Below are 26,821 nucleotides of genomic sequence, written 5' to 3' on the forward strand. Positions count from 1 at the left end.
GTGTTCAGGAATTTTGGTTCGAATCGTAGTTCTGCCGGCAAGGTAGAATCTCATGCCCCTCTCTGGAGAAGTCTAGATCCTTAAGTGGTTTTCTGTTTTTCAATTTTTAATATAAAAAAATCTAATGTATCCCAAGGTAGAGGAAATGGTATAATGAATCTCATTTCCCATCAGCTAGCTGCAATAGTAACTCATTGCTGCTTATGTGGATCTTACATAGTTTCATACTGAGAGAGAAGGGGAACCGGAGCATCACTCTGGCACTTGTGACACTGGGATCAAGCTCAGAATCTCATGCTTGAGACCCAGTGCTTCAGCCATTAGAGCACCTCCAAGGGGGCTGCTGGCTTTCTCCCTACCCCCTCTTTCTCCTCCCTATACAACTCCACCACTCCCAGTGGCCATTTTGTCCCCTTTCTTTCTGTTTTAATAGATGATCAGAGACAGTAAGAGAAGGGGAGGGAGAGGTAGAAAAAAATGAGAGAGACCTGTAGCACTACTCCCCTGCTAGTGAAGCTTCCTTCCTTCTTCCGGGTGGGGATTGGAGGCTGGAACCTGGGTCGTCAAACTGGTAATATGTGTATAGATGCACCACTGCCTGGACCCCATGTTTTTTTAAGGGTTGACTTTTAACTAAAGATTTCTGTAACTGTGTCAACTGAGGTTGCATTTGAAACATTCTTTTTAATCTATCTACTGTCAGATTGAGACAGTGAAGTCACATCATATCCACTTGTTCTGGAACATAAGTCGTGTGTGTGTGTGTGTGTGTGTGTGTGTGTGTGTGTGTGTGTGTGTATGTTCTCTGCTGTAAGAAGAATGTGGGTGGCTTTCTTTAAAGGATGGCTTCTGGAGCTGCCAGAACCCAGACCCAGCAAGTTTCTGTTGGTGCAGTAAGTTTCTGCTTGCTGTGGGGCAGGAAGTCTATAGACAGGAGAGAGAAGGAATAAGTACTGTTTGGGGGTGGGGGGCGCTTGCAGGGTCAGACACCCTCATTATCACTAAAGGGTACTTATGGTCAGAGGCCTGATTCCTGCTGACTGATTCTGATTAAAAGACAAGGCAAGTCTATGACCGGACACCAGTGGACTAATTTGCTTCTGCAGGCATTGTCCAGTGGCTGCACACAAAGGCCTGTCCTCTCTGCCTTTCTGGCTTTCTGCCTTTCTGGCATTTCCCTACCTGGCAAAGTGAATTACAGCATCATCTGTTGGTTGCTGTGGAGCCAGGTTCCCAGACAGAAGGTGCCATGCAGATTAGAGGGGTACCACTCCAGGCTGCCAGTGATCAGTACTTGTTTCCCTAGAGATGGTTACCAGCCACCAGTATGCCACACAGACCAGCACTGACCACTGTGATAGGCACTGCTGCTTCATGCTTCTCTGAGATTGGCACGGGCTGGTCAGGATGTGCAGAAATTGTGCTGCTTACGTGCACTGTGCATTCGTTATCGATCGCAAAATAAGGCCAGGAGTCAGACAGATGGAGACTGAAAGATACCAAGCTGAGATCTTGCAGATGGTTGAAAAAGGTGTTTAGAAAATGTGGTCAGTACGGTTCTCGATGCAACCCTCTGCTAAATGAGTACAGTCACCTCTATCAGGAATCTGGATGAACCTATTTTCTCTGAGGCCGGACACCTTCCTCTGACAGACTGGCTGGAGAGGAAGAGTGGGGAAGTTGACACTGAGTCACACATGCTCTGTTCCTACCCTCATTTCCACCAATCAGATGGTACCCAGCCACCATATCAGACTGGTCATCAGATAGTTGTCCTCCAGTTGAAGATGTCGGTGCAGAAGATGGTGCAATGTCCTCCCACTGGGTATCACCAGGCAACATGAAATAAGTGTGAATACAGCCTTGAACCTATGCTGTGAGTCTTAGCAGAGCTGCAGTTGGACAGTTGCAGGAGTGTGTGTCCAGTAGATTCTGCAGTAAGTTCGTTATCTTCAACATTCTAGCCACAAACATTGTCACCACATGACTAATTGGCCATATGACAGTTGTGCTGTAAAAGATAAAATAATTGGTTGACAGTTTAATTTGATGGTTTGGCTTAACATTTGGTCTAAGCAGTGATGAGTAGTCCTGGTGGTTCTAAAATAGCAGATGATAACAGCTACATATATAGACTTGATAGAAAAAAAACAGCAGTAAAACTTACTTGGGAGTGTGAAATAAGAAATTAAGAACATAGATTGCATGGTGTTCTAGAAAACAACAGTGTAGGAGTTTGTATGTCCCAGGTGGACACAGTCATTCTTCCCACCTGTCATAGCCAAGAGCTACCAACCTATGGCAAATAGAGCCGTTCCTACCAGTCTCTGAGGGCATTAAGGATCAACTCTTTAGCTAGTGGAGCTACAATAACTCGTTCTTTAATGTTGTCACCACCAGACTCATGGAACAGATGCCAGATTTAACATGATAATTATTATGCTCATTATAGCGCTAACATTTCTTTCTATTAGTGATGACTTTATCTGACAGGTGACTATTTGCCCCAAGAGTTTCTCTTTTAAAAAAATTTTTTTAATCATCTTTATTTATTTATTGGATAGAGATGGCCAGCAATGAAGAAGGAAGGGGGGGTAGAGGGAGAGATACCTGCACCCCAGCTTCACCACTTGGAAAGCTTTCCCCCTGCATACAGGGGTCAGGGGCTTGAACCTGGGTCTTTGTGCATGGCAACATGTGCAGTCAACCAGGTGTGCCACCACTCAGCCCCTTAAAAATTTCTTTGAAACACACATGAGTAATTGGAGGAGACAGAGGCCTAGGACTTCTAAGTTGCAGGTCTGAACTCACATTTCCCTTCAAACTCTGAAACATCTATTAGCAGATAGCAGACAGTGTGCTAAGAACACACAGATGAGAGGCTTTCGTATGACAATATAAGACTCTCATAAAATGCCTCCTACTGCAAGCCTCGGGGCCTGTATTCAGGCCTCAGCATCAACATATGCCAGAGCTCAGCTGTGCTCTGGGCTTTCATCTCTTTCTTTTGCTAACAAAAGTAAACAAAAGAAATCTCTATAAAAATATGCTTTCTGATATTTGGAAACTGATACATCTTTTAATAAAGACAGATATTTAGTGAAAAAGAAAAAGAAAAAGTATATATTTAATTTCCTTAGTGACCATTGTTTCATGATGTCCTTTTAAATTAATATCTTTCTTGAATATTTTACAACTTTACTTTTTTTAGCAGAAAATTTGGTTTTGTTTTAGTTTTTATTAGTGATTTAATAATGATTAACAAGATTGTAGGATAACAGGGGTATAGGTTCACACAATTCCCTTCACCAGAGTTCCGTGTCCCTTCCCTCCACTGGAAGTTTCTCTATTCTTTATCCCTCTGGGAGTATGGCCCAAAGATCTTTATGGGGTGCGGAAGGTGCTTCTCCACTGAACGTGGACATTGACAAGTCAATCCATGTCTCCAGCCCACTTCTGTATTTACCTAGTCAGGTAGGGCTCTGGGGAGGTGAGATTCCAGGACACATTGGTGAGATCGTCTGCCCAGGTTGGTATCATGGTAACACCCGCGACTTGGTTGTTGATAGGTGGTAAGATATAAAGCAGGACACATTGTTTAATAATCAGGAAACTAATGGTAAGAATCAAGCAGGTGAAAATAAGGGTCTTTATGTGGGAAGAAGGTGGGAAGTCTATTTTAGGTATGCTCCAAGGGGCCCATGACTAGTAATTTTTTGCCTGAGCTTGATAGCTAACATACAGATAGGCTGAAAGTATTGTCTGGGAAGATGGTGTCAGAGTTAAGAATAGGGCTAGAAAGCTGGATTAGGACAGAAAGTAGCTCTGAAATATGAGAAAAGTGTACACATGTCATTGATTGTGAACCCCACGGATCTGACCTAGGGCCCATATCTATTCATATTTAGCCTGTGTAAGCTCTGCATCCCTATTGAAGCAAAAATGCATGTGGTAAGGAACTCAGGATTAGTCTGCATAGAACCTTGGGGTGGGGCTGCTCCCTTAAAGTAAGAAGATTCATCTAGAGGGCAGGGGAGACAGCATAATGGTTATACAAATAGACTCTCATGCCTGAGGCTCCTTAGTCCCAGGTTCAGTCCCCTGCACCACCATAAGGCAGAGTTGAACAGTGCTCTGGTGTTTGTGTGTGTGTGTGTGTGTGTGTGTGTGTGTGTCTTTCTGCATCCCTCTCAAAAATAAAATAAATTAAATTAAATAAAAAGAGAAGAAGATTCATCTTAAGCCTTGAAACATTAGTTTTTATGGTAAGAGAATGGAAAGAGGACCTTTGACTTGAGGGGACCACATGAAAAAGGCACATCAACAAATTGATGATTTTCTCCTGCACTGGCTTTTGAGCAACTCACAGAAATGCAGTTAAGGTGGTCAGGCTGAATGAAGAAGTAACTGCACAGTGGCTAAAAGCATAACTGTAAATCTGCCTGAGTTTAGTTCCCATCTCTGCTACTTACTCCCTGGACATGTGATTTGACCAAATCACTTAACCTGTCCAAGTTTGTTTTCTTGTCTGTAAAAGATAGACTGAGTGCATGATAAAAGACAGCTAGAGTTATTACCACCATGAGTCCAGGACAGTTTAGGGCCAACTGGGAAATGCCTTGGATGCCAGACTCATGAGTTGGAACTGCTGTTGTTTTGAGAGGACTGTTTGCTATTTGAAGGAGAAGGGAGCCAGAGAAGAGTCGCAGGGGGAGGCAGGTGTTCAGTTTGAGGAGGCCAGAGGAGCCTGGAACTAGGTGAGGCAGAAGGATGCCCAGAGATTCTGGTTATGCTGAGTCTCAGGAGTTACTAAGAAACAGCCATAAACTGATGAGTACTTGCTTACTTTTTTCTGAATGTTCTGAATTCTGGACTTGGTGAACTTGTAAGCTCTTACAAAATCAGCTTAGTTTCATGAGTCCTGGACATAGAAATGAAATGTGGACTGTCCAGGGAGAAATGGTAGAAGGAAAACAGGAGGAAATGGAGCCCAGAATCTGTCTCAGAACAGACTGGCAGACTTGAGCTGGAACATTTAGTGAAGGAGAATGAGGACCTGGAAGAAGCCAGAGCATTTTGTCCCAGATGCCAGAAAGCGTGAGCATCTCAGCAGTTTCATCTCTGTTGAGACACTCAGGAAAGCACTTCCCACTGACACTGAGGGTCTCCCACCTGAGAGCTCTACATATACAAACTCATTTAGCCTTTACAGTCACACTTGAAGGCAAGGTCTTTGATTATTGTCATCTGACTAGGAAGCTGAGACCCAGAGGGTCATTGTCTTCTTGCCATGGGACACATGGCTGGTGGTGTCAGAAACAGGCTTTGACCCAGGCAGTCTGACTGTAGCTTGTGCTCTGGTCCCTCCCTCCACAATCTCTCAAGGAAATAAGGACTGAGATGGCTCAGTAGGTGGGGAGCATCATCGAGGATGGTGGCGAGTGTGTTGGGAACTGTGTAAAGGAGAAACATGACAAGGCAGCTGGCAGGCCTAGGGCCAGAAGAGGGGACTTAGAATAGCAGAGGTTTTCCTATTTCTGTGGGTTGAGATGAAGGGGCAAGAAAGGGTGAGAGCTAGAGACTCAGCTTAGAGTCTCTAATCTCTAATCTCTAATTGGGAGGTTGAACCCTTGTATTGATAGCAGATTAAACAGCCAGAAGGCTAAGGCCAGATCTGAAGTGGAAAGAACTGAGGGATTCCTTTTTCTTTTTTTCCCACCAAGGAAAAATGCATGGGAATTGGCGAGAAGGGTCAGAGTAAGCAGCTGGGTGCATGTGTGGTGGTAACACTGCTCGCATTGCTTAGCACCTGAGTGCAGAAGGAAGAAGGGAGCCCCCTAAATTTGCTCCTGGTCTAGGGAGGTAGAGAGCTCAGCCTTTTAGAGCACACAGCTTGAGTGCCTGAGGCTCCAGAGGCCACAGATGTAGTCCCTGGCACCACCATATGCTAGAGGCGAGCAGTGGTCTGGTTTTGCTGTCTCTCTCTCTCTGTTTCCCATAATAAGTAAGTAAGTAAGTAAGTAAGTAAGTAAGTAAATAAATAAATAAATAAATAAATACTGAGCAGTAGAGCTGGAGAGATTATCATAATCATTTTATAATAGACTTTTGGGAGCTGGGTGGTAGTGCAGCGGGTTAAGTTCACGTGGCGCCAAGTGCAAGGTTTGGCATAAGGATCCTGGTTCGAACCCCCAGCTCCCCACCTGCAGGGGAGTCACTTCACAGGTGGTAAAGCAGATCTGCAGGTGTCTATCTTTCTCTCCCCCTCTATGTCTTCCCCTCCTCTCTCCATTTCTCTCTGTCCTGTCCAACAATGACGACATCAATAACAACAACAATAAAAAAACAAGGGCAACAAAAGGGGAAATAAATACATATTAAAAGAAGTTTTTAAAACGGACTTACATGCCTGAAGCATTGAGGTCCCAGGTTCAATCCCCAGTACCGTCATAAGCCAGAATTGCGCAGTGCTCTGGTCTCTTCCATTGCCTCTCTCTCTTCCTCCTCCTGGCTGCATCTATCTATCTGTCTGTCTGTCTGTCTTTCTATCTCCCTATCTATCTATCTATCTATCTATCTATCATCTATCTATCTATGTAATCTCTCTTTATGTCTCTCTTTGAAAAATAATAAATAAAATATTTTAAAAAGAAATCTTAAACCGAAAATCTGGTTCCCCAGGCAGCAGGAGGATCAGAGCACAAGTAACCAGAGAGGCTGCCCAAGCTGGGGAGGGGGCTAGAAAGAGATGGTTCTGGGTGATTGTCCTGCTTGCTGCCTACCGACAGGGCCGTCCTTGCTGTCAGAACAAGGAGATGATGGTGCAAGAGGAAACTGAGTCAGAGAAGTGTGGGGAGGAGGGAGTGGGCAGGAGGTGGGAGCAGAGTGCAGTTGTCTGATTATACTCTGGAAGGGAAATCCACAGAATCTTGCAGCCTCTCTGAGAAGGATCCTTCCCTTGAGCCTCTGTAACCTTCTGTTAATGTTGGGGAAGAATGAGTGCCTTCCAAGTAGCTGCTTTCTGCGATTCCTACTGTTTGACCATGGCGAGGAACTAAGTACTAGGGGTCAAATGAGGTGAAACACCCTTCCTGAGACACCCTTCCTGTCCGTCTGATTTGCTGCTATTCGCTCCCTCTTTGGCCACGTGGAATTACATTCTTTCTTGGAATGTGCTTTTTACTCTTGCATTGCATTCCAGTCTGGAGAAACCTTGCTCTTGAAGCCCTCTAGGACTGCTCATGCTGTGTGGTCACTCCTTATTGCTGCTGCCATGCCCTGAGCATGCTGACCAAACCCTCCTGGAGGGGCATGGTGTGCTGCCCTGTTGCTCTGTGTGTTGTATTTCTCCCTCAGGACCCTCAAGGTCTTGATGGTACTGGACTCCTACAATCGTCTCCTTGAATTACTTCATTGAAGCAAATGAATGAATGACAGAATCAGACTTACTATCTAAAAAGTGATCAGCAAATGAGCTCATCTTTGAACCTAACTTTTCTGTGATGCTCTACTTGTTACTTGCCTTTTGAGCCGGTGACAGTGCAGAATTCACAGCACTTAATTGCCATATGAGCTTACTTTTAAAGATGATGGAAATTTCAGGGAAATGTTTTCTTTTTACAAAGGAAAGCCATGACTGGCTTCAAATTGGACCCATTAGTCTATGACTTTCTAAAGACTGAATTGACAAAATCCAGTGTGTTGGTTTTTGCTTATGGATCCCAGATGAAGTTCAGTTCTACATGCTGAATTCCCCTTCCTTCCTTCCTTCCTTCCTTCCTTCCTTCCTTCCTTCCTTCCTCCCTCCCTCCCTCCCTCCCTCCTTCCCTCCCTCCCTCCCTTTTTGCTTCCAGGGATATCTCTGGGGCTCAGTGCTAGCACTGTGAACCACTGCTCCTGGTAGCTATTTTTCCCCCATTTTTATTGGATAAGAAGACAGAAATTGAGAAGAGAGGAGAAGATAGGGAGGGAGAAAGATGGGCACCCGCAGACCTGCTTCACCGCTTGTGAAGCAACCCCTACCCCCACAGCCAGGGAGCAGGGTGGGGGTGTGGGTGGGGCTCGAGCCAAGATCCTTATGCTTTGTACTGTGTGCACTTAGTCCTGTGAGCCACTGCCTGGACCCCCACATTTCTTTTATTTCTTTATTTATTACCAGAACACTGTTCAGCTCAGACTTCTGGTAGTGCTGGGATTGAACCTGTGACCTGCAAACTCTGAGCATGAATAAAGTGTTGGATTCTCAAATTTGAGATCTTGAGTTCAGTCTCCTGCTTTGCATGTGTGAGAGTGATGGCCTAGTTCTCTTTCTCTCTCTCTCTCTCCCCCCTCTCTCTTGTAAATAAAATTAATATTTAAAAAAATAATTTACAGGGAGTCAGGCAATAGCACAGCGGGTTAAGCATAAGCGCACATGGCACAAAGCACAAGGACCGGTGTAAGGATCCTGGTTCGAGCCCCTGGCTCCCCACCTGCAGGGAGAGCAGGTCTGCAGGTGTCTGTCTTTCTCTTCCTCTCTCTGTCTTCCCCTCCTCTCTCCATTTCTCTCTGTTCTATCCAACAATGATGACATCAGTAACAATAATAATGACTACAACAGTAAAACAATAAGGGCAACAAAAGGGAATTAATAAATAAATATTTAAAATATATAATTTACAGTGGATGACAAAGAAAGGACTATTGGCCTGTGGTAGATGAATGACTTGGCCTTGACATTGTCCCCTTTATTCACACTTATTGTCTACTGCAGTCTGGTTTTTATAGAGAATAGGAAATAATATTGTTAAATCAATAGTATATTTACTTCATGGCTGATGAATTTTTATAATAGGTTTCTGTTCTGAATTTTATTTTCAGAGAGAATACTATCTTCTGTCAAAGTTAAAAGTGCTTAGGGCAAAAGACAGAGTCCCTGAAGACAAGACAGAGGGGGAGGGAAAGACACCACAACCCCAAAACTACTCTCAGTGCGGCAAAGCTGGGCTTAGAACCTGCATGGCATGCATGATAAAGCAGTGACACCAGCTTTCAGATTTACAGTTTCTTAGACTCTCAGAAGAAGGGGGGGGGGGTGGAGACACACTTCCACCTTCAGTTCTCTAAGTGGCTGCAGTGAGGTTCCCAGCAGCCAAAACACAGATTTCTTATTTTAAACACAGTCAGTCTTTAAGGACAAACTAAGGGAGTAAGCTTGGTGACACTCTTTCCCCTGAACACTGTCCTTACTTCATTCTTTTCTTAGGCACAGATTCCTGCCTCTCTGTTCACACTCAGGTTCCCTAATCTACTTCCACCCCCAACCCCAGCTCCAACCTGTTTTGTCTTTTGAGAGCAGCACAAACCAATCCTGGTAGCCCATGACCTTAGTCATGAGACTGTTGTGACTTCCTTACAACCACAGACCTTAGATTTGGGGAAAAGAAACCCACTGGGGGGCAGAATGGAGCAGAAATAGGAGGTGAGAATAGGTAGAGGAAGGTGAAGCAAATGTTTAAAAAAAAGATCTTCCACCTTCTGCAACCCACAAGGACCCTGGGTCCATACTCCCAGAGGGATAGAGAATGGGAAAGCTATTGGGGAGGGGATGGGATATGGAGATTAGGTGGTGGGAATTGTGTAGAGTTGTACCCCTCCTATCCTATAGTTTTGTTAGGGTTAGTCTCCTTTCTTAAGTAAATTAAAAAAAAAAAGATTCAGCGGAGGCCTTGAAGGAATGCTCATCAGCTCTGTTCCTTAGACCTGGTGGAGGTCAGATGTGCAGTCTGGGTGTGAGCCGTGAGACCTTCAGACTCTCACATCTGGCCAGACCCTGGGCTCCTCCTTGTGGGCTGGGCTAGGATGTCTCAGGCTTTTGTGTTTGGAGTGGTGTTTCTTCTTAAGAAGCTTGTCATTTCAAGCAGAGGAAGGATGCCACTCCTGCTGCTGAGACTCCAGGAGAGGTAAGCCTGGAGGAAGTCGAGCTTGATGAGTGGAGGGGAGGCGTCAGGGCTTGGCACTTTTCCTTGAATTCTTTAGAGAAGGATCTTGAGTTTTGTAAGTGGTCTAGCTGTTATTATACCTTGGTGAAGAGCTATTTAGGATCACTGAACTATGTTTCAAGTACCGGGACTTGATGAAAGGGACTAGAGCTTTTCAGGGAAGTGCTTACGTAGAAGCATCTGGGTTTGGCTGTGCTAAAGGAACGTGGTGAGGCTGGGTTTTAAATGGAAAGTCCTGTCCATTGACAGGACTTGGGCTGAGTTTTATTTTTTTTAAATATTTATTATTTTATTTATTTATTCCCTTTTGTTGCCCTTGTTGTTTTATTGTTGTAGTCGTTGTTGGATAGGACAGAGAGAAATGGAGAGAGGAGGGGAAGACAGAGAGGAGGAGAGAAAGATAGACACCTGCAGACCTGCTTCACTGCCTGTGAAGCGACTCCCCTGCAGTTGGGGAGCTGGGGTTCGAACTGGGATCCTTATGCCGGTCCTTGTGCTTTGCGCCACCTGCGCTTAACCTGCCGCGCTACAGCCTGACTCCCTTGGGCTGAGTTTTAAATGGAAAGACCAGAAAACAATAGCAATACTTGCAACGGATTCAGGAGGGCTGGGCTCTAGCACAAGTGTTCTTAGCAACCTTTTGGAACTTGGCCAGTTGGGAGTAGCTGGGAATAGCCAATGCATAAGACTCACTGACCTAGTATAGCGGGAAAAAGACGCTGAGCAAGAAATACTGCATTTGTCTTCTGCTGCTATGCTACACTGCCAGCCTGTGTCTGTGTTTAGGGCCCTTTTAGCAATTCTGAGAACATAGGCTCCTGACAGTCTCAGCTGAACTGACTAATCAGCACTCCTAGGTCTGGACTATGTAGGTGAAAATGGGAAGGCTTGTGCATACAAAGCATTTTTGAAATGGCAAACCTGAAGCAAACATTTGTTATTAAGAGCGACTGCTAGCTTGATTAGGTGGAGACAAGGCAAGCTTGCTGGTTCACTTCATTGGCATTCTTTAGCTATCTCTGATACAGTGTTTCTTAGGCAGCTGGAGCTCCTGTTCATTGACAAGAGCAATCAAAGCCCCACCTTTCACTTCGATTATACTAAAGGCCTCTTGACAGCAGTTTTCTTAGCATCCTGCTCCCTCTGCCCTGCTGTGACTCTTCTTTGTCATGAAAGGATGTTTCTCTCTATCTGTTTTCTCTATGCTGAAGTCTTGTACTGACACAAAGTCAGGAAGGGGTGCCCGGGAGCAGGGAGTGAGTCAGGCAGTGTCGCACTTGGTAAAGCACACACACTACAGAGTGCAAGGACCTGGGTTCAAGCCCCTTTGGTCCCCTCCTGCAGGGGGGAAGCAAAGCTTCAAAAGTGGTAAAGTAGAACTGCAGGTGTCAGTTTGTCTGTCTGTCTGTCTTCCTCTCTAGCTCCCCCTCCCCTCTCAATTTCTCTCTGTCTCTATCTAAAAGACATAATAAAATAAAGTAAGTCGGGAAGGTGAAAATAGCCTGACTGCTGCTGCCTTGAGTGGTTGGTGCTCAGGGAGGGGCAAGGTATGGCTGAGGGAATCCTCACTGCCATGGTGGGGAACTCCTGCCCACTTCCATACACTTTACCTCCTTAAATTCCCCCTCTCCCAACCCACAATGTGTCTCTTTTCACCTGTGTTTGAAAAATAGAGGAAGTAAAACTCAGTGATGTTCAGGAATCTGTCCAAGGGCAAAGCCCATGAAGAACCCCAACACAGACCTGAGGTGTTTCCTAAGTGACAGGAAGCTGGTGCAGAGTTGTACAAGCGCCAGGAGGTCTGGTTAGACTTGTGACATAGACTCAGTTCCCAGCAGCCATGTGGTGTGTGTGTGTGTGTGTGTGTGTGTGTGTGTGTGTGTGTGTGTGTACGCACTTGCGTGCCTGCGTGTGAGACTGCAGGCAGAAAAGTCGGACAGGAAGCCACTGTGGTCGTTCTGGTGAGGGTGATATGGCCCAGAGCGTGGCTGGTGGTGATGAGGGGACAGACCCGATAGGGTGAGGGAGGAGACACTGTGAAGGGCTTGGTGACTAGCTGGGTATGGCTGAGAGAAAGGAGGACAAAGGTCACTCTGTGCTTCTGGCTTGGTGACTGGTGATACCACAGACTCAGGGACAGTTTTGGTTGCTCCTGACAGTGAGAGGTGGTGGAGAGGGACATGGCATCCTTATGGTGAGTCCCTCCCAGTCCCCACTGTGATTTCCAATTTCCCAACCACAGGACTCAGTTTCCCACAGACAATGAGCGTTTTTTTTTTTTTATTTTATCAGGGAATCTATAAAAATTCCTTTAGGGCTCACAGAATCAGAGGAGATGCTTTTAGGGGCCCAGACATGGGGAAGTAAGGCCCAGACCTTACTTTCGTCCTGTATGATGAATGAAACGGGGAGATCACATGTAGGATTGATCAAGCAGGGTTTTCTGTAAGGAGTGGCTTGAGGGGAAGCTAGGTAGATATCATGGAAAACTGTTGATATGGGCCAGAGGTTGGAGAACAACTGATTAATCCATAGACTAGCAGTTAGAAGCTGACATAAGGCCTTTGTTTGGGATGGGGCAGAGGTGGTAAAGGGTATGATGGGATTCAAGCTATAACCAAGTAGATGACCTTCTGTGGTAAAGGGTGTGGATTCTACCCTGAGGACTTCTATGTGAAATGTCTTATTAAGAGCTGTATTTTCCCCTTCAATCATCAATTGTCCAGCAATTCTTCTGTTTTCTAATATATATATATATATATATATATATATATAGTGCTTTTTAAAAGATTTATTTTATTTGAAAGGATGGAGAGAAATTGAGAAGGAAGAAGGAGAGAGAGAGACTTGCAGCCCTGCTTCATTACTCATGAAGCTTCCCCTCCTGCAGGGGAATTGCAGCCCCCTGGTCAGCAATTCTACTCCACAGACATGAGGATAAAAGGCGGGCCTTTTTCTAGTCAAATGGGCCTCTGTGCACCTTCACAACTCCAGGTAATAAACATCAACGTTTAGTGTGCTTGGATTAGGCAAATCCCATGACAGAGTAACTGGAGAGGGCTTCTCTGAGGTCGAACAACCAGTCAGGGGGCTGTTGCAGTAGCTGGGATGAGGTCATGCCAGGCAGGTGAGGCTGTGGGAGCAGGAGAACTTAGCCCCAGAGAAAGTGGAGAGAAATCCGCCTCTGGTCTGACTCAGCTGCAGTGTGAGACACCTACCACCCTGCTCTCCTTCTTTGCCTCTTAGGCCCCCACTTCCTGAAAGCTTCTCCTCAGCCTCTTTTGTTGCTTTTGCCTGATGACTGGGCCTGGGAGTGTTCCAAAGAGTCCTGGAGCTGCTTCTGCTATTTCATTTAGTTTGTACCATTTACTAAATTACTTCATGATGTTGTCTTGTTTTATCTTTGAAATCTTTACTTACTCATTTATTTATTTATGATAAAGCAGAGACAGAAAATCAGAGCATCACTCTGGCAATGCCATGCCAGGGATCGAACTCAGTACCTCATGCTTGTTAAGTCCAGTGCTGTGAACACTGTGCCACCTCCGGGGCCACTCAGGCAGCTGTTTTATTTATGTTTAATTTTTCCCTTAATTTTTAATTTATGATTCTAGTGGATTATAAGACTGTAGGGCTGCAAGGGATAGTTCCGTTCCATTCCACACCCACCACCAAAATGCTGTTTCCCCACTTTCCCACCTCCCAGAGATAACTGCCATAGTTTTAACAAGTCTCACAGACAGTTTGCTTGCCTCTGAGTCTTTTAAAAAAAATTTTATAATTTGTTTTTTTTGTTCATGAGTATTTGTTCTCTAGATTCCGCATACAAGTGAAGCCATCCAGAAATTGTCTTTCATTTCTTTTTTCATTTCTTTATTCATTTTGCTAAGTATAATCACCTCCAGTGCCATCTATTTTGTCCCAAAGGATACAATGTCATCTTTTATGATTACAGCGTAGTATCCCATAGAGTACAGATCCCATAACCTCTTTAGCCAGTCATCTGTTGGTAGACATGTAGGGTGCTTCCACTCTTTGGAGACTTAATAATCATCTATGAATATGGGGCCACATATGTCCCTTTGGATAAGTGTTTATATGCCTTTTGAGTAAATGCCTAAGAGTGGTATAGCCAGGTCATACAAATTTCATTTTGACTTGCTAAGAGGCTCTCTGTGCCATCTTCCAAAGGGGCTGCCCCAATTTACATTCCTACTAGCAGTGCAGAAGAGTTCCTCACTCTCCACAACCTCACCAATAACTGTCAGTTTCTGTTTGGTTGGTAGAAGCCATTCTCACAGGTGTGAGATGAAATCTCAGGATAGTTTTGATTTGCATTTCTCTAATGATTAGTGAAGTGGAACATGTCCTCATATGTCTGTGGGCTACAAATATCTGCTGTTTGGGAAACTGCCTGTTCAATTCTTTGGCCCACTTTTTTTTTTATTGGGTTATTGTTTTTTTTTTGTTTGTGTACTTGTTTTTGTTTTTTGAGCTGTACCAGATCTTTATAAATGTTTGATAAGAATCATTTGTCTAATATGTGGTATGTAAATATCTTCTCCCAGTTATTGAATTGCCTGGTTATCCTTAGGTAGTTTGCTTTCAGTGTCTAAAAGCTTTTTTAGTTCAATATAGTGCCATTTATTTAATCTTATTTTCATTTCACATGCCCATGGACTCAAGTCTCCAAGGATGTCTTTGATGTTAAGATCCCTCAATGTTTTGCCAATTTTTTTTTCTATATATTTTAGAGTTTCTGGTCTAGTATCTAGATCTTTTTTTTAATAATTTATTTCTTTATTGGGGAATTAATGTTTTACATTCAACAGTAAATACAATGGTTTGTACATGCATAACATTCCCCAGATTCCCATTTAACAATACAATCCCCACTATGTCATTCATCATCTTTCATGGACCTGTATTCTCCCCACCCACCCACCCACCCCAGAGTCTTTTACTTTGGTGCAATACTCCAATTCCATTTCAGGTTCGACTTGTGTTTTCTTTTCTGAACTTGTTTTTCAACTTTGGCCTGAGAGTGAGATCATCCCATATTCATCCTTCTGTTTCTGACTTATTTCACTCAACATGATTTTTTTCAAGGTCCATCCAAGATCGGCTGAAAACGGTGAAGTCACCATTTTTTACAGCTGAGTAGTATTCCATTGTGTATATATACCACAACTTGCTCAGCCACTTATCTGTTGTTGGACACCTGGGTTGCTTCCAGGTTTTGGCTATTACAAATTGTGCTGCCAAAAACATATGTGTAAACAGATCTTTTTGGATGGATGTGTTGGGTTCCTTAGGATATATCCCCAGGACGGGAATTGCAGGGTCATAGGGTAGGTCCATTTCTAGCCTTCTGAGAGTTCTCCAGACTTCTCCACAGAGGTTGGACCAATTGACATTCCCACCAGCAGTGCAGGAGGGTTCCTTTGACCCCACACCCTCTCCAGCATTTGCTGCTGTTACCTTTTCTGATGTATGACATTCTCACAGGAGTGAAGTGTTATCTCATTGTTGTCTTGATTTGCATTTCTCTGACAATCAGAGACTTGGAGCATTTTTTCATGTGTTTCTCGGCCTTTTGGATCTCTTCTGTGGTGAATATTCTGTCCAAGTCCTCCCCCCATTTTTGGATGGGGTTATTTGTTGTCTTGTTGAGTCTGGCAAGCTCTTTATATATGTTGGTTATTAAACTCTTATCTGATGTGTGGCATGTAAAGATCTCCTATTCTGTGAGGGGTCTCTTGGTTTGGGTAGTGGTTTCTTTTGCTGTGAAGAAGCTTTTTAATTTGATGTAGTCCCATAGGTTTATACTTGCCTTAGTCTTCCTTGTAATTGGATTCGTTTCATTGAAAACGTCTTTAAAATTTATGCGGAAAAAAGTTCTGACAATATTTTCCTCTAAGTATCTGATAGTTTCTGGTCTAACATCCAAGTCCTTGATCCACCTGGAATTTACTTTTGAATTTGGTGAAATACAGTGATTCAGTTTCATTCTTCTGCATGTTTCAACCCATTGTTTCCAACACCATTTGTTGAAGACACTCTGCTTTCCCCATGTAATAGTCTGGGCCCCTTTGTCAAAGATTAGATGTCCATACGTGTGGGGCCTCATTTCTGGGCTCTCAATTCTATTCCACTGGTCAGTGTGTCTGTTCATGTTCCAGTACCAAGCAGTTTTGATGACAATGGCCCTATAATACAGTTTGAGATCTGGGAGTGTGATGCCTCTGGTTCTGTTCTTTTTTCTCAAGATTGTTTTGGCAATTCTAGGTCTTTTCTGGTTCCAGATAAACATTTGTAGCATTTTTTCTATTCTCCTAAAAAATGTGCTTGGGATCTTGATGGGGATAGCATTAAATTTGTAGATGGCTCTGGGTAATATATTCATTTTGATGATGTTAATTCTTCCAACCCATGAACATGGAATATCTTTCCACTTCTTTGTGTCTTTTTCAATTTCTTTGAGTAGTGACTCATAATTTTCAGTATATAAGTCTTTCACTTCTTTGGTTAGGTTTACTCCTAGATATTTTATTGTTTTTGTTGCTATAGAAAAAGGAACTGATTTCTGGATTTCAATTTCTTCTAACTTAGTGTTTGCAAAGAGGAATGCCACTGACTTTTGAATGTTAATTTTATAGCCTGACACCTTACTGTATTGCCTGATGATTTCCAAAAGCTTCTTGCTGGATTCCTTAGGTTTTTCCATGTATACTATCATGTCATCTGCAAATAAGGAGAGTTTGACTTCTTCTCTTCTAATCTGTATGCCTTTAATTCCTTGCTCCTGCCTGATTGCTATGGCAAGTAATATCTAGATCTTGGATCCATTTATGACTTGATTTTGGTGCATGGTGTTAGATGATGATCTAGTGTTATTTTCCTACATATGGCTGTCCAATTATTTCAGTACCATTTGTTGAAGAGGCCTTCTTTTCCCTCACTAAATGGTTTTGGCCCACTCATCATATTTTAAGTGAATATATATGTATAGGCTTATTTCTGGGCTTTCAGTTCTAGTCCATTGATACTGGTGTCTTTTTTTATTCTGATACCATGCTATTTTAATTACTATTGCTTTGTAATATAAATTAAAATTGGGGAGTATGGTTCCTCCATTTTTTTCTTCAAAAGTGCTTTGGCTATTCGTGTTTTTTTGTGGTTCCACATGCCTTTTTGGAAAAGTTGTTTATTTCATTGAAAAATGTCATTGGGATCTTGATAGGCAGTTGTTTTAAATACCACCTTTATGCAGGTGACTCTGAAACTGTTAACTTCAGCCTTGGCTTCTATCACCAGACACTATCCTGCTAACGCACGACTGTTCCTGTCTCATGGGCAGGTTTTATTGCTACTAGGTTTTCCCTTAGCTTTGGGAAAGAGGAGGGTTAAGTCTTATATTAGATTCAGTCTCAGATGTGGCCAGATAGGTAGAGGGCCAGTGGGGGTGAAGAGAATATGAATGGATCACACCTTTCCTTTCTTTTCCTTTATATTAGCAATTTAGTATTGCTTTACAAAATTGTAAGATAATAGGGGTATAATTCCATACAGTTCCTACCACCAGAGTTCTGAGTCCCATCCCCTCCATTGGAAACTACAGTAGGGGTGGGGATAGATAGCATTGTGGTTATGCAAACAGACTGTCATGCCTGAGGCTCCACAAAGTCCCAGGTTCAGTCCCTTGCACTACTGTAAGCCAGAGCTGAGCAGTGCTCTGGTTAAGAAAAAAAAAAAGTTCTCCTAAGGTCAACAATATGGGCTAATTCTAGAACTATTTATCTGTATCTGTGTATATATTTCCCCCCACTTTTCTAATGATCCTGCCTTCATTTCCTTGCTACTTCACCCCTACACCTACTACTGCTTTCAATTGTGTCCTCCCCCCCCTCCCCCCAGCCCCCTGTCTCTCTCAGATAAGAAAAACCATGTCTGGCTTCTTCCAGTATTTTTCAGATTCACTTCCCTTTCATTGATGGTGTAAAAACAAGATTTCTGGAGCCAGGTGGTGGTGCATCTGGTTAAGCTCACACACTGCAGTGTGCAAGGGCCCAGGTTCAAGCCCCTGGCCCTCACCTACAGGGCTGCAGGTATCGCTGTCTGTCTCCCTTTTCATCTCCCCCTTCCCTCTCAATTTCTCTCTGTCTCTAGCCAATAATAAGTAAATTAAATTCAACAAACAAACAACCCTACAAGATTTCTGGTGACAATGCTTTGGATCCTGGTGAAATTGGGAGGTACAGAGCCCTCTGGGAGTATGGACCAGAATCCTTTGTGGGGTGCAGAAGGTGGGAAGTCTGGCTTCTATAGTTGCTTCTCGGCTGGACATGGATGTTGGGAGGTTGATTCATACCCCCAGCCTGTTTCTGGGGTGTGGAGCCCTAGTGGGGTTATAGCAGGGGAGCACAGCTACTTGTATACTCTTAACCAAAGACCTGTCCGTCATCTATTCGGGGAAGGTCATCCTCTTTGACCGAGCATGCAGCTTTGGGAGGGACACACGCACATGGAGCAGTGGGGGAGGAAGGGGACACCCACCTAGCCAGCCAGATCAGCTGAATCAACCCTGCAGATCAATGGGGTGACAGATGTCACAGCCAGATCGCCCACACATCCCCTGCCTTTATCTTTGTAAGCAGAGAAAAGCCCGTTCTTGGAATGAGAACCCATCACTCCTCTTGTCAAGTGTTTCTTTTCTTAGCCATCTGGGTTGCCATCAGACACCGCTTTCTGGTCTCTTTGCTGCCTCCTCCTGGCAGCGTCCTTGCTCACCACTTCCAGAGCTTCCTGTGCTTGAGCCCCACATCCAGTATGATCCCAGGCTTCTGAGAGAGGTGCTATGTGCCTTCAGGAACAAACAGAAGACACCAGGCTCGTCTTCTTCTTCTTCTAGCGTTTGCCCTTCTTCCGTAGCCAGTTAATGGCTTTGAAAGTGACTGGGATCCATGTGGATTCAGTCGGCTAGGAAGGATCATCAGTTTCCCCAATGAATGGGTACTCACGGGATGCACCACGGGAAGGTCGATCCAATGCTGACAGATGAGCGCTCTTGAAACCCCGGGTTCCTTGAAGACAGAGATAGGGAAGCTGGAACCTAGACAGTGGTGAGAGGATGCCATGGAAATGGCTGTCAGGATGGGGATGGTTGGTCGACATGTGGCTTCCCTATTCCAATGAGGGCATTGGTGTTCATGGATGGAGGCCAGAGCCTTCACACTTACGTGGCCCTTCATAGGTCTCTTCCCTACTCTAGAAACAGCCTCATAGCCACCCTGTCAGAGGCTGGTAGAGACCTGTCTTTCCAGGTGTCCTGTCATTACCTCAGGCCCAGCAGGTCCAGAGATGAGCTCATCAGCTGCCCAGCGTAGGCTCCTGGCCCCTGAGCTCTTCCCCATCTCTCCAGCCCCAGGCTCCTGGGCTGTAGATGTGATGTATGTTTGAGTCATGTTTCAGTCCACTCCAGTTCCATAGGTCCACCCTCCTTTCTGTTTGCCAGCTACAAAGTCATCCCTGGGCTGAGGGCCCACAGGCCTTCTTTCATTGTCTTTCTGTCACAGGGGACCCTAGGGGCTTGGCACCTTTTAAATTCTCTCCCCCCACCCCCTTCATCTTGGTAGACTGGCCACCTGGGACCAGTCAACTGAGATAGGGAATATTTGAAAAAGAAGAGAGAAAGAGGGAGCAGATGACTATTCAGTTCTGCATATGATGGGGCCAGTGATTGAACCAAGTGCCTCTGGGGCCTCAGGCCTGCAACAGAGCATATAATTTTTTTTTTCAATCTGCCCTGGTTACACCCAATTCACTTGGCTTCTTGTGAGCTGGCATTTAGACCCCTCAAGTAGTGGGTGTGATTCCCAAGCTCCTGTCATCAATTACCTTTGTCACAGTGCTGTGACTTCTCTGAAAGGTTTTGACTCATCTCAAGCAGCTGGTTACTCTTGCACCAGCCACCCTGTCAGCAATGCAGATGTTTGCCAAGGACGTCCTGCCCTTACATGCTTCAGCACCATCCACGCCCCACCTCTTCTGTCTAGAATAGCGTTCTCCTCTTTCTGAGAAAACTCCTACTCCTTCAAGACCCAGAGGAGACTGTCTACCTACCTCTACCTACATGTCTTCCATTGTGCTGTAATTATTACTTCTGTATTTTTCCATTGGAACACATAGTTGTTGGGGGCAGAGACTATATCTGATCTATCAACACTCTGACCTCCAGTGCCCAGCACAGCAGCGACTAGGGAATGTTGGCTGCATGAATCTATCCATCTACTCACAAGTGTTTTCTTTCTTTAAAAAAAAATTATTTATTCCCTTTTGTTGCCCTTGTTGTTTTATTGTTGTAGTTATTATTATTGTTTCATTGATGTCATTGTTGTTATATAGGACAGAGTGAAATGGAGAGAGGAGGGGAAGACAGAGGAGGGAGAGAAAGACAGACACCTGTAGACCTGCTTCAACGCTTGTGAAGCGACTCCCCTGCAGGTGGGGAGCCAGGGGCTCGAACTGGGATCCTTACGCCGGTCCTTGCGCTTTGCGCCACATGCACTAAGTGTTTTCTCATAAACTTCCTCACGCCAGGCACCTTGGTAGGCTCTGGGCACATAGAGATGAGCAAGGCAGACATGGATGGTTAGTGGGGGAATACACTCGTGGATGAGACACTCTGGCCTTCAAGTGCTTTGAGGAGTTGGCTTTAGATAGGCGTATGCAAGGAACGGCTCCCTGAGAAGAGACTTTGCAGCTGAGGCTACAGGAATAGGAATAAGTGAGTGATACAGAGAACCGCAGGCAGGGGGAGTGAGCCCAGGGCAGAGGGGATGGCAGTGCAAACTGACAGAGAAGGAAAAGTCTTGGGATGTTTGGCGAATAAGCAGGGGGACCTGTGGAAACAGGAAGATAGGAAAGGCCCAGTGAGGTTGACACGCCCTGCCACACCTCTTTCTGAGATCCCTGTCAGGAGTTTGGATTATTATTATTATTATTTTTGTAGGAACAATTGGAAAGCTTCACCTAATTCAGACGGTCGTCCCATGTCACTAGGACAGGTATGCAGTTGCTTACTGTTGTCTCGACTACCTGCTTTCATCCCACACCCAAGTTTGCTTCAGTCTTGACCCTGATTTCTTGTTGTTGTTGTTTTTTTAATTAACGAATGAATTAGTTTATAACTTTTGGATAGAGACAGAAATTAAGAGAGACCTGCAGCACTGCTTCACTGTTCTTGAAGCTTTCTCCCCTCCACCCCCATGCTGCAGGTGGAGACCAGGGGCTTGAACCTGGGTCTTTGTGCATTATAATATGTGTATTCTATCAGATGTGCCACTGCCCAGCCCCACGTCTTGACTCTGAGATCTGCACAGTAGGTAGCTTTCTTTGCTGCTCTGTTCCCCATGGGTACCTCTCATGTTTGCTATAGCCTGGCCTGACTTCTGCCCGGTTGTGAGGTGCCAGGGAGGCTCTGACCCTCCTCACACTCTCATCTCATCTCCTGATTTGCTTATGCACTGATTCTTCTACTCCCCAACTGGAGCCTATCCTGGGAGCCTCTGTTCTCCACAGCCCTCTGCCCAGTGGGCACAGGGAGGGGCACTGCTGAATAGGCAAGCAAATAACGCCTCTTCCAGTTTATAGATGTGAGTTCAGTCTCTTCTTCTGATTACAAATGCTCTTGTTGCAAGTTCCTCCCTATGAGAAGAAGTTGCAGGAGGCTAGTTTAGCTTCAAGACCTTGTGAATGGTAAAAGTGTCTAGAAATGGATTGGCATGGGCAGTGGGAGGGCAGGCAGTTCCCCACGCATGATAGGACTCTCAGTAGAGAGACTGAGCACTGAGTGTGACCTCATCCTTGGGTACATCCTTCAGCCCTAGAGGAGAGGGCAGGCTGCACCTGGAATGGGGTAAATTGAGAAGACTCAGTGCTGGGCTCTCAGCAGTGTTCTGTCTCTGAGGGGGCGGGGGACAGGCATAGCAGATTACATAATCAGTGAAAGTGGCTCTAGTGGCCTCTCTGGATTATGGCTGTCTAAGGACAGCATTGCAGGTACAGGACAAATGCAGATAAGAAACAGCCAGGCATTTGATAGAAGCCTTTCTTTCTTATATATTTTTCTTCCCTTTTGTTGCCCTTTTTTATTGTTGTTGTAGTTATTATTGCTGTTGTTATTGATGTCATCGTTGTTAGATAGGACAGAGAGAAATGGGGAGGGGAGAGAAAGACAAACACCTGCAGACCAGATTCACCACCTGTGAAGCGACCTTGCAGGTAGGGAGCCTGGGGGCTCAAACCGGGATCCTTACGCCAGTCCTTGTGCTTCGAGGCATGTGTGCTTAACCCACTGCGCTACCGCCCAACCCCCAGAAGCCTTTCTTTCTTTTTTTTTTTTCCCGTACATTATAAACTTTTATTTAGGAAAATGAAAACCACACTCAGAGACAAGAATCATTCTGGCAAAATGGTCAAGTAATGAAGCTGGGGGCTCTTTCTATACACTTTCTAAGACCTTCATCATCTTTTCCTCTCTTTTCTTTTTTTAAAAAATTTTTGTCTCCATTTATATGTAATTATTATTATTTGGAGTGTAATTCTTTTTTCTTAATTTTCATTTATAAAAAGGAAACACTAACAAAAACCATAGGAGAAGAGGGGTACAACCCACACAATTCCCACCACCAGAACTCCATATCCAATCCCCTCCCCTGATAACTTTCCTATTCTTTAACCCTCTGGGAGTACGGACTCAGGGTCACTATGGGGCGCAGAAGGTGGAAGGTCTGGCTTCTGTGATTGCTTCCCCGCTGAACATGGGCTTTGACAGGTGGATCCATACTCCCAGCCTCTCTCTCTCTTTCCCTAGTGGGGCGGGGCTCTGGGGAAGTGGGGCTTCAGGACACACTGGTGGGCACACATGCCTGTCCAGGGAAGTCTGGTTGGCATCATGTTAGCATCTGGAACCTGGTGGCTGAAGAATAGAGTTAACATATAGAGCCACAAAATTGTTGACTCTATAGTAATTATTTTAAACCACAATATATATGGGGAGTGAATTTAAAGCTAAAGGTCTAATAGTCTTTGATTGTTTTGGTAATCAGTGAAAATGATAAATTAGAAGTTAACAATTTGGGAGTCGGGCTGTAGCACAGCAGGTTAAGCGCAGGTGGCGCAAAGCACAAGGACCGGCATAAGGATCCCGGTTCGAACCCCGGCTCCCCACCTGCAGGGGAGTCGCTTCACAGGCGGTGAAGCAGGTCTGCAGGTGTCTATCTTTCTCTCCTCCTCTCTGTCTTCCCCTCCTCTCTCCGTTTCTCTCTGTCCTATCCAACAACGACAACAATAATAATAACTACAACAATAAAACAACAAGGGCAACAAAAGGGAATAAATAAATAAAAATAAAATATTAAAAAAAACAAGGGCAACAAAAGGGAATAAATAAATAAATAAAATAAATATTAAAAAAAGATTAAAAAAAATAAAACAAAGAAATTAACAATTTGATAATATATTTAGAACAGACAACAATATGGAAGAGAAAAAGCTGAAAAAAGAGTTCTGATATATCATTTATAAAAGAACCATTAACTAAAAGCTGTTGCCAAAAATACAAGAAATTTAATTTCCTGAGATTAGGTTTAACTAAATGTGATCAAGAGTTATGAAATACTAAAGAAAAAAGGGAATGAATACATTTCAACCTAACTCATAACGCAGATTTCAGTCAATCCTAAATCAAACTACATACACCCTGTGACATTTTGAGTGGCATGATGCAAGGTAAATGTTCCATTCTTTGAACACATAGTAACTTAGTTGATCAAACTCTTTTTTTCTTCTTTTAATTAATTTATTTATAAAATGGAAACACTGACAAGACCATAGGATAAGAGGGGTGTGACTCCAAACAATTCCCACCACCAGAGCTGCATATCTCATCCTCTCCCCTGATAGCTTTCCTATTCTTTAACCCTGTGGGAGTATGGACCTGGACCCAGGCCTTTCTATCCCCTGTGACTTTCCTAGGCATTCTGAGAGTCTTCCTTGGCAGTGGGAGGAGCTTTGCTCTGTCCCTGATGCAGGTGGCTTTTGAGAACCCCACTGACTTTTCAGTACATAAATGAAATGGATTATTGGATTATTCGAGGTTGTTGAAAAAAAAGAGTGCTCAGGCCAGGAGGGAGAGTCCTCCAGTTGGCAAGACCTGCAGTTAGCTATTCAGATTCATGTGGGATTGCGGTGTATAATGATGGAGTAAGCAGGGTTGTGGCTATGTGTACATAATTTGGAATTCCCTGCAATTTACCTTGTTCTGTATTTGGATTTTCAGGGAGAAGGAGACTAAGCAGGCCGGAGGTGTCATGGCGTCAGATGCTAGCCACGCGCTTGAAGCTGCCTTGGAGCAGATGGATGGAATCATTGCAGGTACCACAGGGGACCCTGGGTGGGGCCTATGGCTCATCCTCTCCCCTCGAGAAGCTATTTGCTCCCATTTTACTTTTCATCTTCACACAGAGAGGAGCCTGTCACTAGATTTACTTTATTTTACTGTGCATGCTACCCCTTGCTTAAAAACAAAATCTTGAGTTACATAAGTTTGCCTTTATAGAAGACCTACATTAGCACCTGTTTTATTTCCTTTATATTCTTTAAAAAAGAGAGAGGAGAGAGTCGGGCGGTAGCGCAGCGGGTTAAGTGCACATGGCGCAAAGCACAAGGACCAGTTAGGATCCCGGTTTGAGACCCCGGCTCCCCACCTGCAGGGGAGTCGTTTCATAGGCGGTGAAGCAGGTCTGCAGGTGTCTCTCTGTCTCTCTTCCTCTCTATCTCCCCCTTCTCTCTCAATTTCTCTCTATCTCTATCCAATAACAAATAAATAAATAAAATTTTTTTAAAAAAGAGAGGAAGAGACTTGTTGGGTGCAGGTAACTAGCATAATGATTATGTAAAAAGACTCTCATGCCCGAGGCTTCTAACTTCCAGGTTCAATCCCCCACACCACCATAAGCCAGAGTTAAACTGTGCTCTGGTAAAAAAAAAAAAAAAAAACTAATAAATAATAAGTTGTATATTACGTAGAGAGAGGAGAACTAAAGCATCACTGAGAAACATTTGATACCAGGGATTGAACTTGGGACCTTGTGCTTGTAAGCCCAGCACTTTAGCTACTGCATCTCCTCCCCTCCCCTCTCCTCCTCCCACTCCTTCCCCTCTCCTTCCCTTTCTGTCCCTTTCCTTTCCCTTCCCCCTCATTCTTCTTTCCCTTCTCAGCCTCCTTCTTTCTTTTTCTGCCTGGTCACTGCTTATCTCTGACTTTGGGGCCTGAGAATGCTCAGGTACTTTACTATAAAAACTCATGGTAATTACTTCTTTAATTTTGTCACTTTGACTTACAGAAAGTTTTAAAGAAACTTAGTTTCAGATAATTGGGGTGGCCTTTCTTTCAGACTTGTGGGACACATGGCTTGAGATTTTAGGTGCCTCTTGACAAAGTGGATATACCATATTTTAACATGAATGTAATTTGGGGTCCGGTGGCAATGTTGTTTGGATGTATTGAGATGACTTTTAATGTAAAACTTTCAGAGCAGGCCAGATAGTGCACAGCTCTGGTTGTGTATGACCCAAGTTTGAACCCAGGCCCCACCTCATTGAAGGAAGTTTCAGTGTTGTGGTCTAGTTCACTCTTTCTCTATCATTCTACTTCTCTGTCTCTTAAAAAGAAAAAAAAATCTAAAAAAAAAAAAAGAGCGTGTAAAGGCTCTTATAGTCAAGTTGGAACTTAAGCAGATTTAGTCACCTCAGGCAGGTGTCAGATCAGTTCTCTAGCTGGTCTTCACTATGTTTGGAAGTCAGGAGGAAGTTTTGTGTAGAATCATTTAAAGAATCCTCTTCATGTCTTTTTGTTTCTTGTCTTTCTCAACTGGTTTATTGTTTGCATCAGCCGGTTAGGAGCATTCTGTAGAAAAGATTCAACAATGCTGGTAGTTAGAAAGAGCTGTCCTTCCAGTTACAGTGAGCTGTTCTGGCCGGATAATTCCTCCATAAGTGACAGAAACTACTATTGGTCAGAACAAGTCTGTCATTGAAAAGTTTTCCTAGGGAGATAGGTGGTAGTGCAGCGGGTTAAGCGCACATGGCGCAAAGCTCAAGCACCGACACAAAGATCCCAGTTTGAGCCCCCAGCTCCCCACCTGCAGGGGAGTCACTTGGCAAATGGTGAAGCAGGTCTGTAAGTGTCTATCTTTCTCTCCTCCACTCTGTCTTCCCCTCCTCTCTCCATTTCTCTCTGTCCTATCCACCACCAACAATAGCTATGACAATAACAACCACAACAAGGGCAACAAAAGGGACAAAATAGCCTCCAGGAGCAGTGGATTTGTAGTGCTGGCACCGAGCCCCAGCAATAACACTGGAGGCAAACAAAAAAAAAGTTTTCCGAAAGGTCTCATGTTTTCCTTCTGCTCTGAGCTGACACACATCTGTGACATATTTGCTGACAGCCTTCCCTTCTCTTTGTTTGGAGCTGTGGCTGGAGGGAGGAAGGTTTGAGCTGAAGGTAACTTCAAGACCAGGGTACCCAGCACTGTCCCAGTCAGGGTTCAGGGTTTGCTTTCTTTCCATCTTACAGGTACAATAGACTCATGGAGAGCTCATGGAGGGGCTTGGTGCCTAGGCTAGGGGGGAAAACTGGGTCAAAACTTCTCCCTGTTATTGGTGGCACTCTGACATATTCTAGCTGACATCTGCTAGGTACTTAATTTCTTTGTAAACTGAAGGACCATGACTAAAATGTGCCACTTTTCGGAAGCTCCACAGGTTGATATGGC

General features: G+C 44.3%; 1 protein-coding gene across 5 annotated transcripts in view; it reads left to right on the forward strand.

Annotated features, from left to right (window-relative positions):
• Positions 1–26,821, forward strand: part of PPFIBP2 (PPFIA binding protein 2) — a 105,576-nt gene that overhangs the window by 22,429 nt on the left and 56,326 nt on the right. For 2 of the 5 annotated variants that reach the window (XM_060176978.1, XM_060176981.1), the window contains exon 2: positions 24,322–24,416. In XM_060176978.1, the coding sequence (XP_060032961.1) occupies positions 24,322–24,416 (95 nt within the window). Of the gene's footprint in view, positions 1–9,809; positions 9,942–20,991; positions 21,047–24,321; positions 24,417–26,821 lie in introns of those variants that run through there. The other 3 variants (XM_060176980.1, XM_060176979.1, XM_060176977.1) reach the window with 3 other exon arrangements.

The sequence above is a fragment of the Erinaceus europaeus genome, chromosome 17, assembly GCF_950295315.1.
Source record: "Erinaceus europaeus chromosome 17, mEriEur2.1, whole genome shotgun sequence".
In the NCBI taxonomy this organism is placed as follows: Eukaryota; Metazoa; Chordata; class Mammalia; order Eulipotyphla; family Erinaceidae; genus Erinaceus; species Erinaceus europaeus.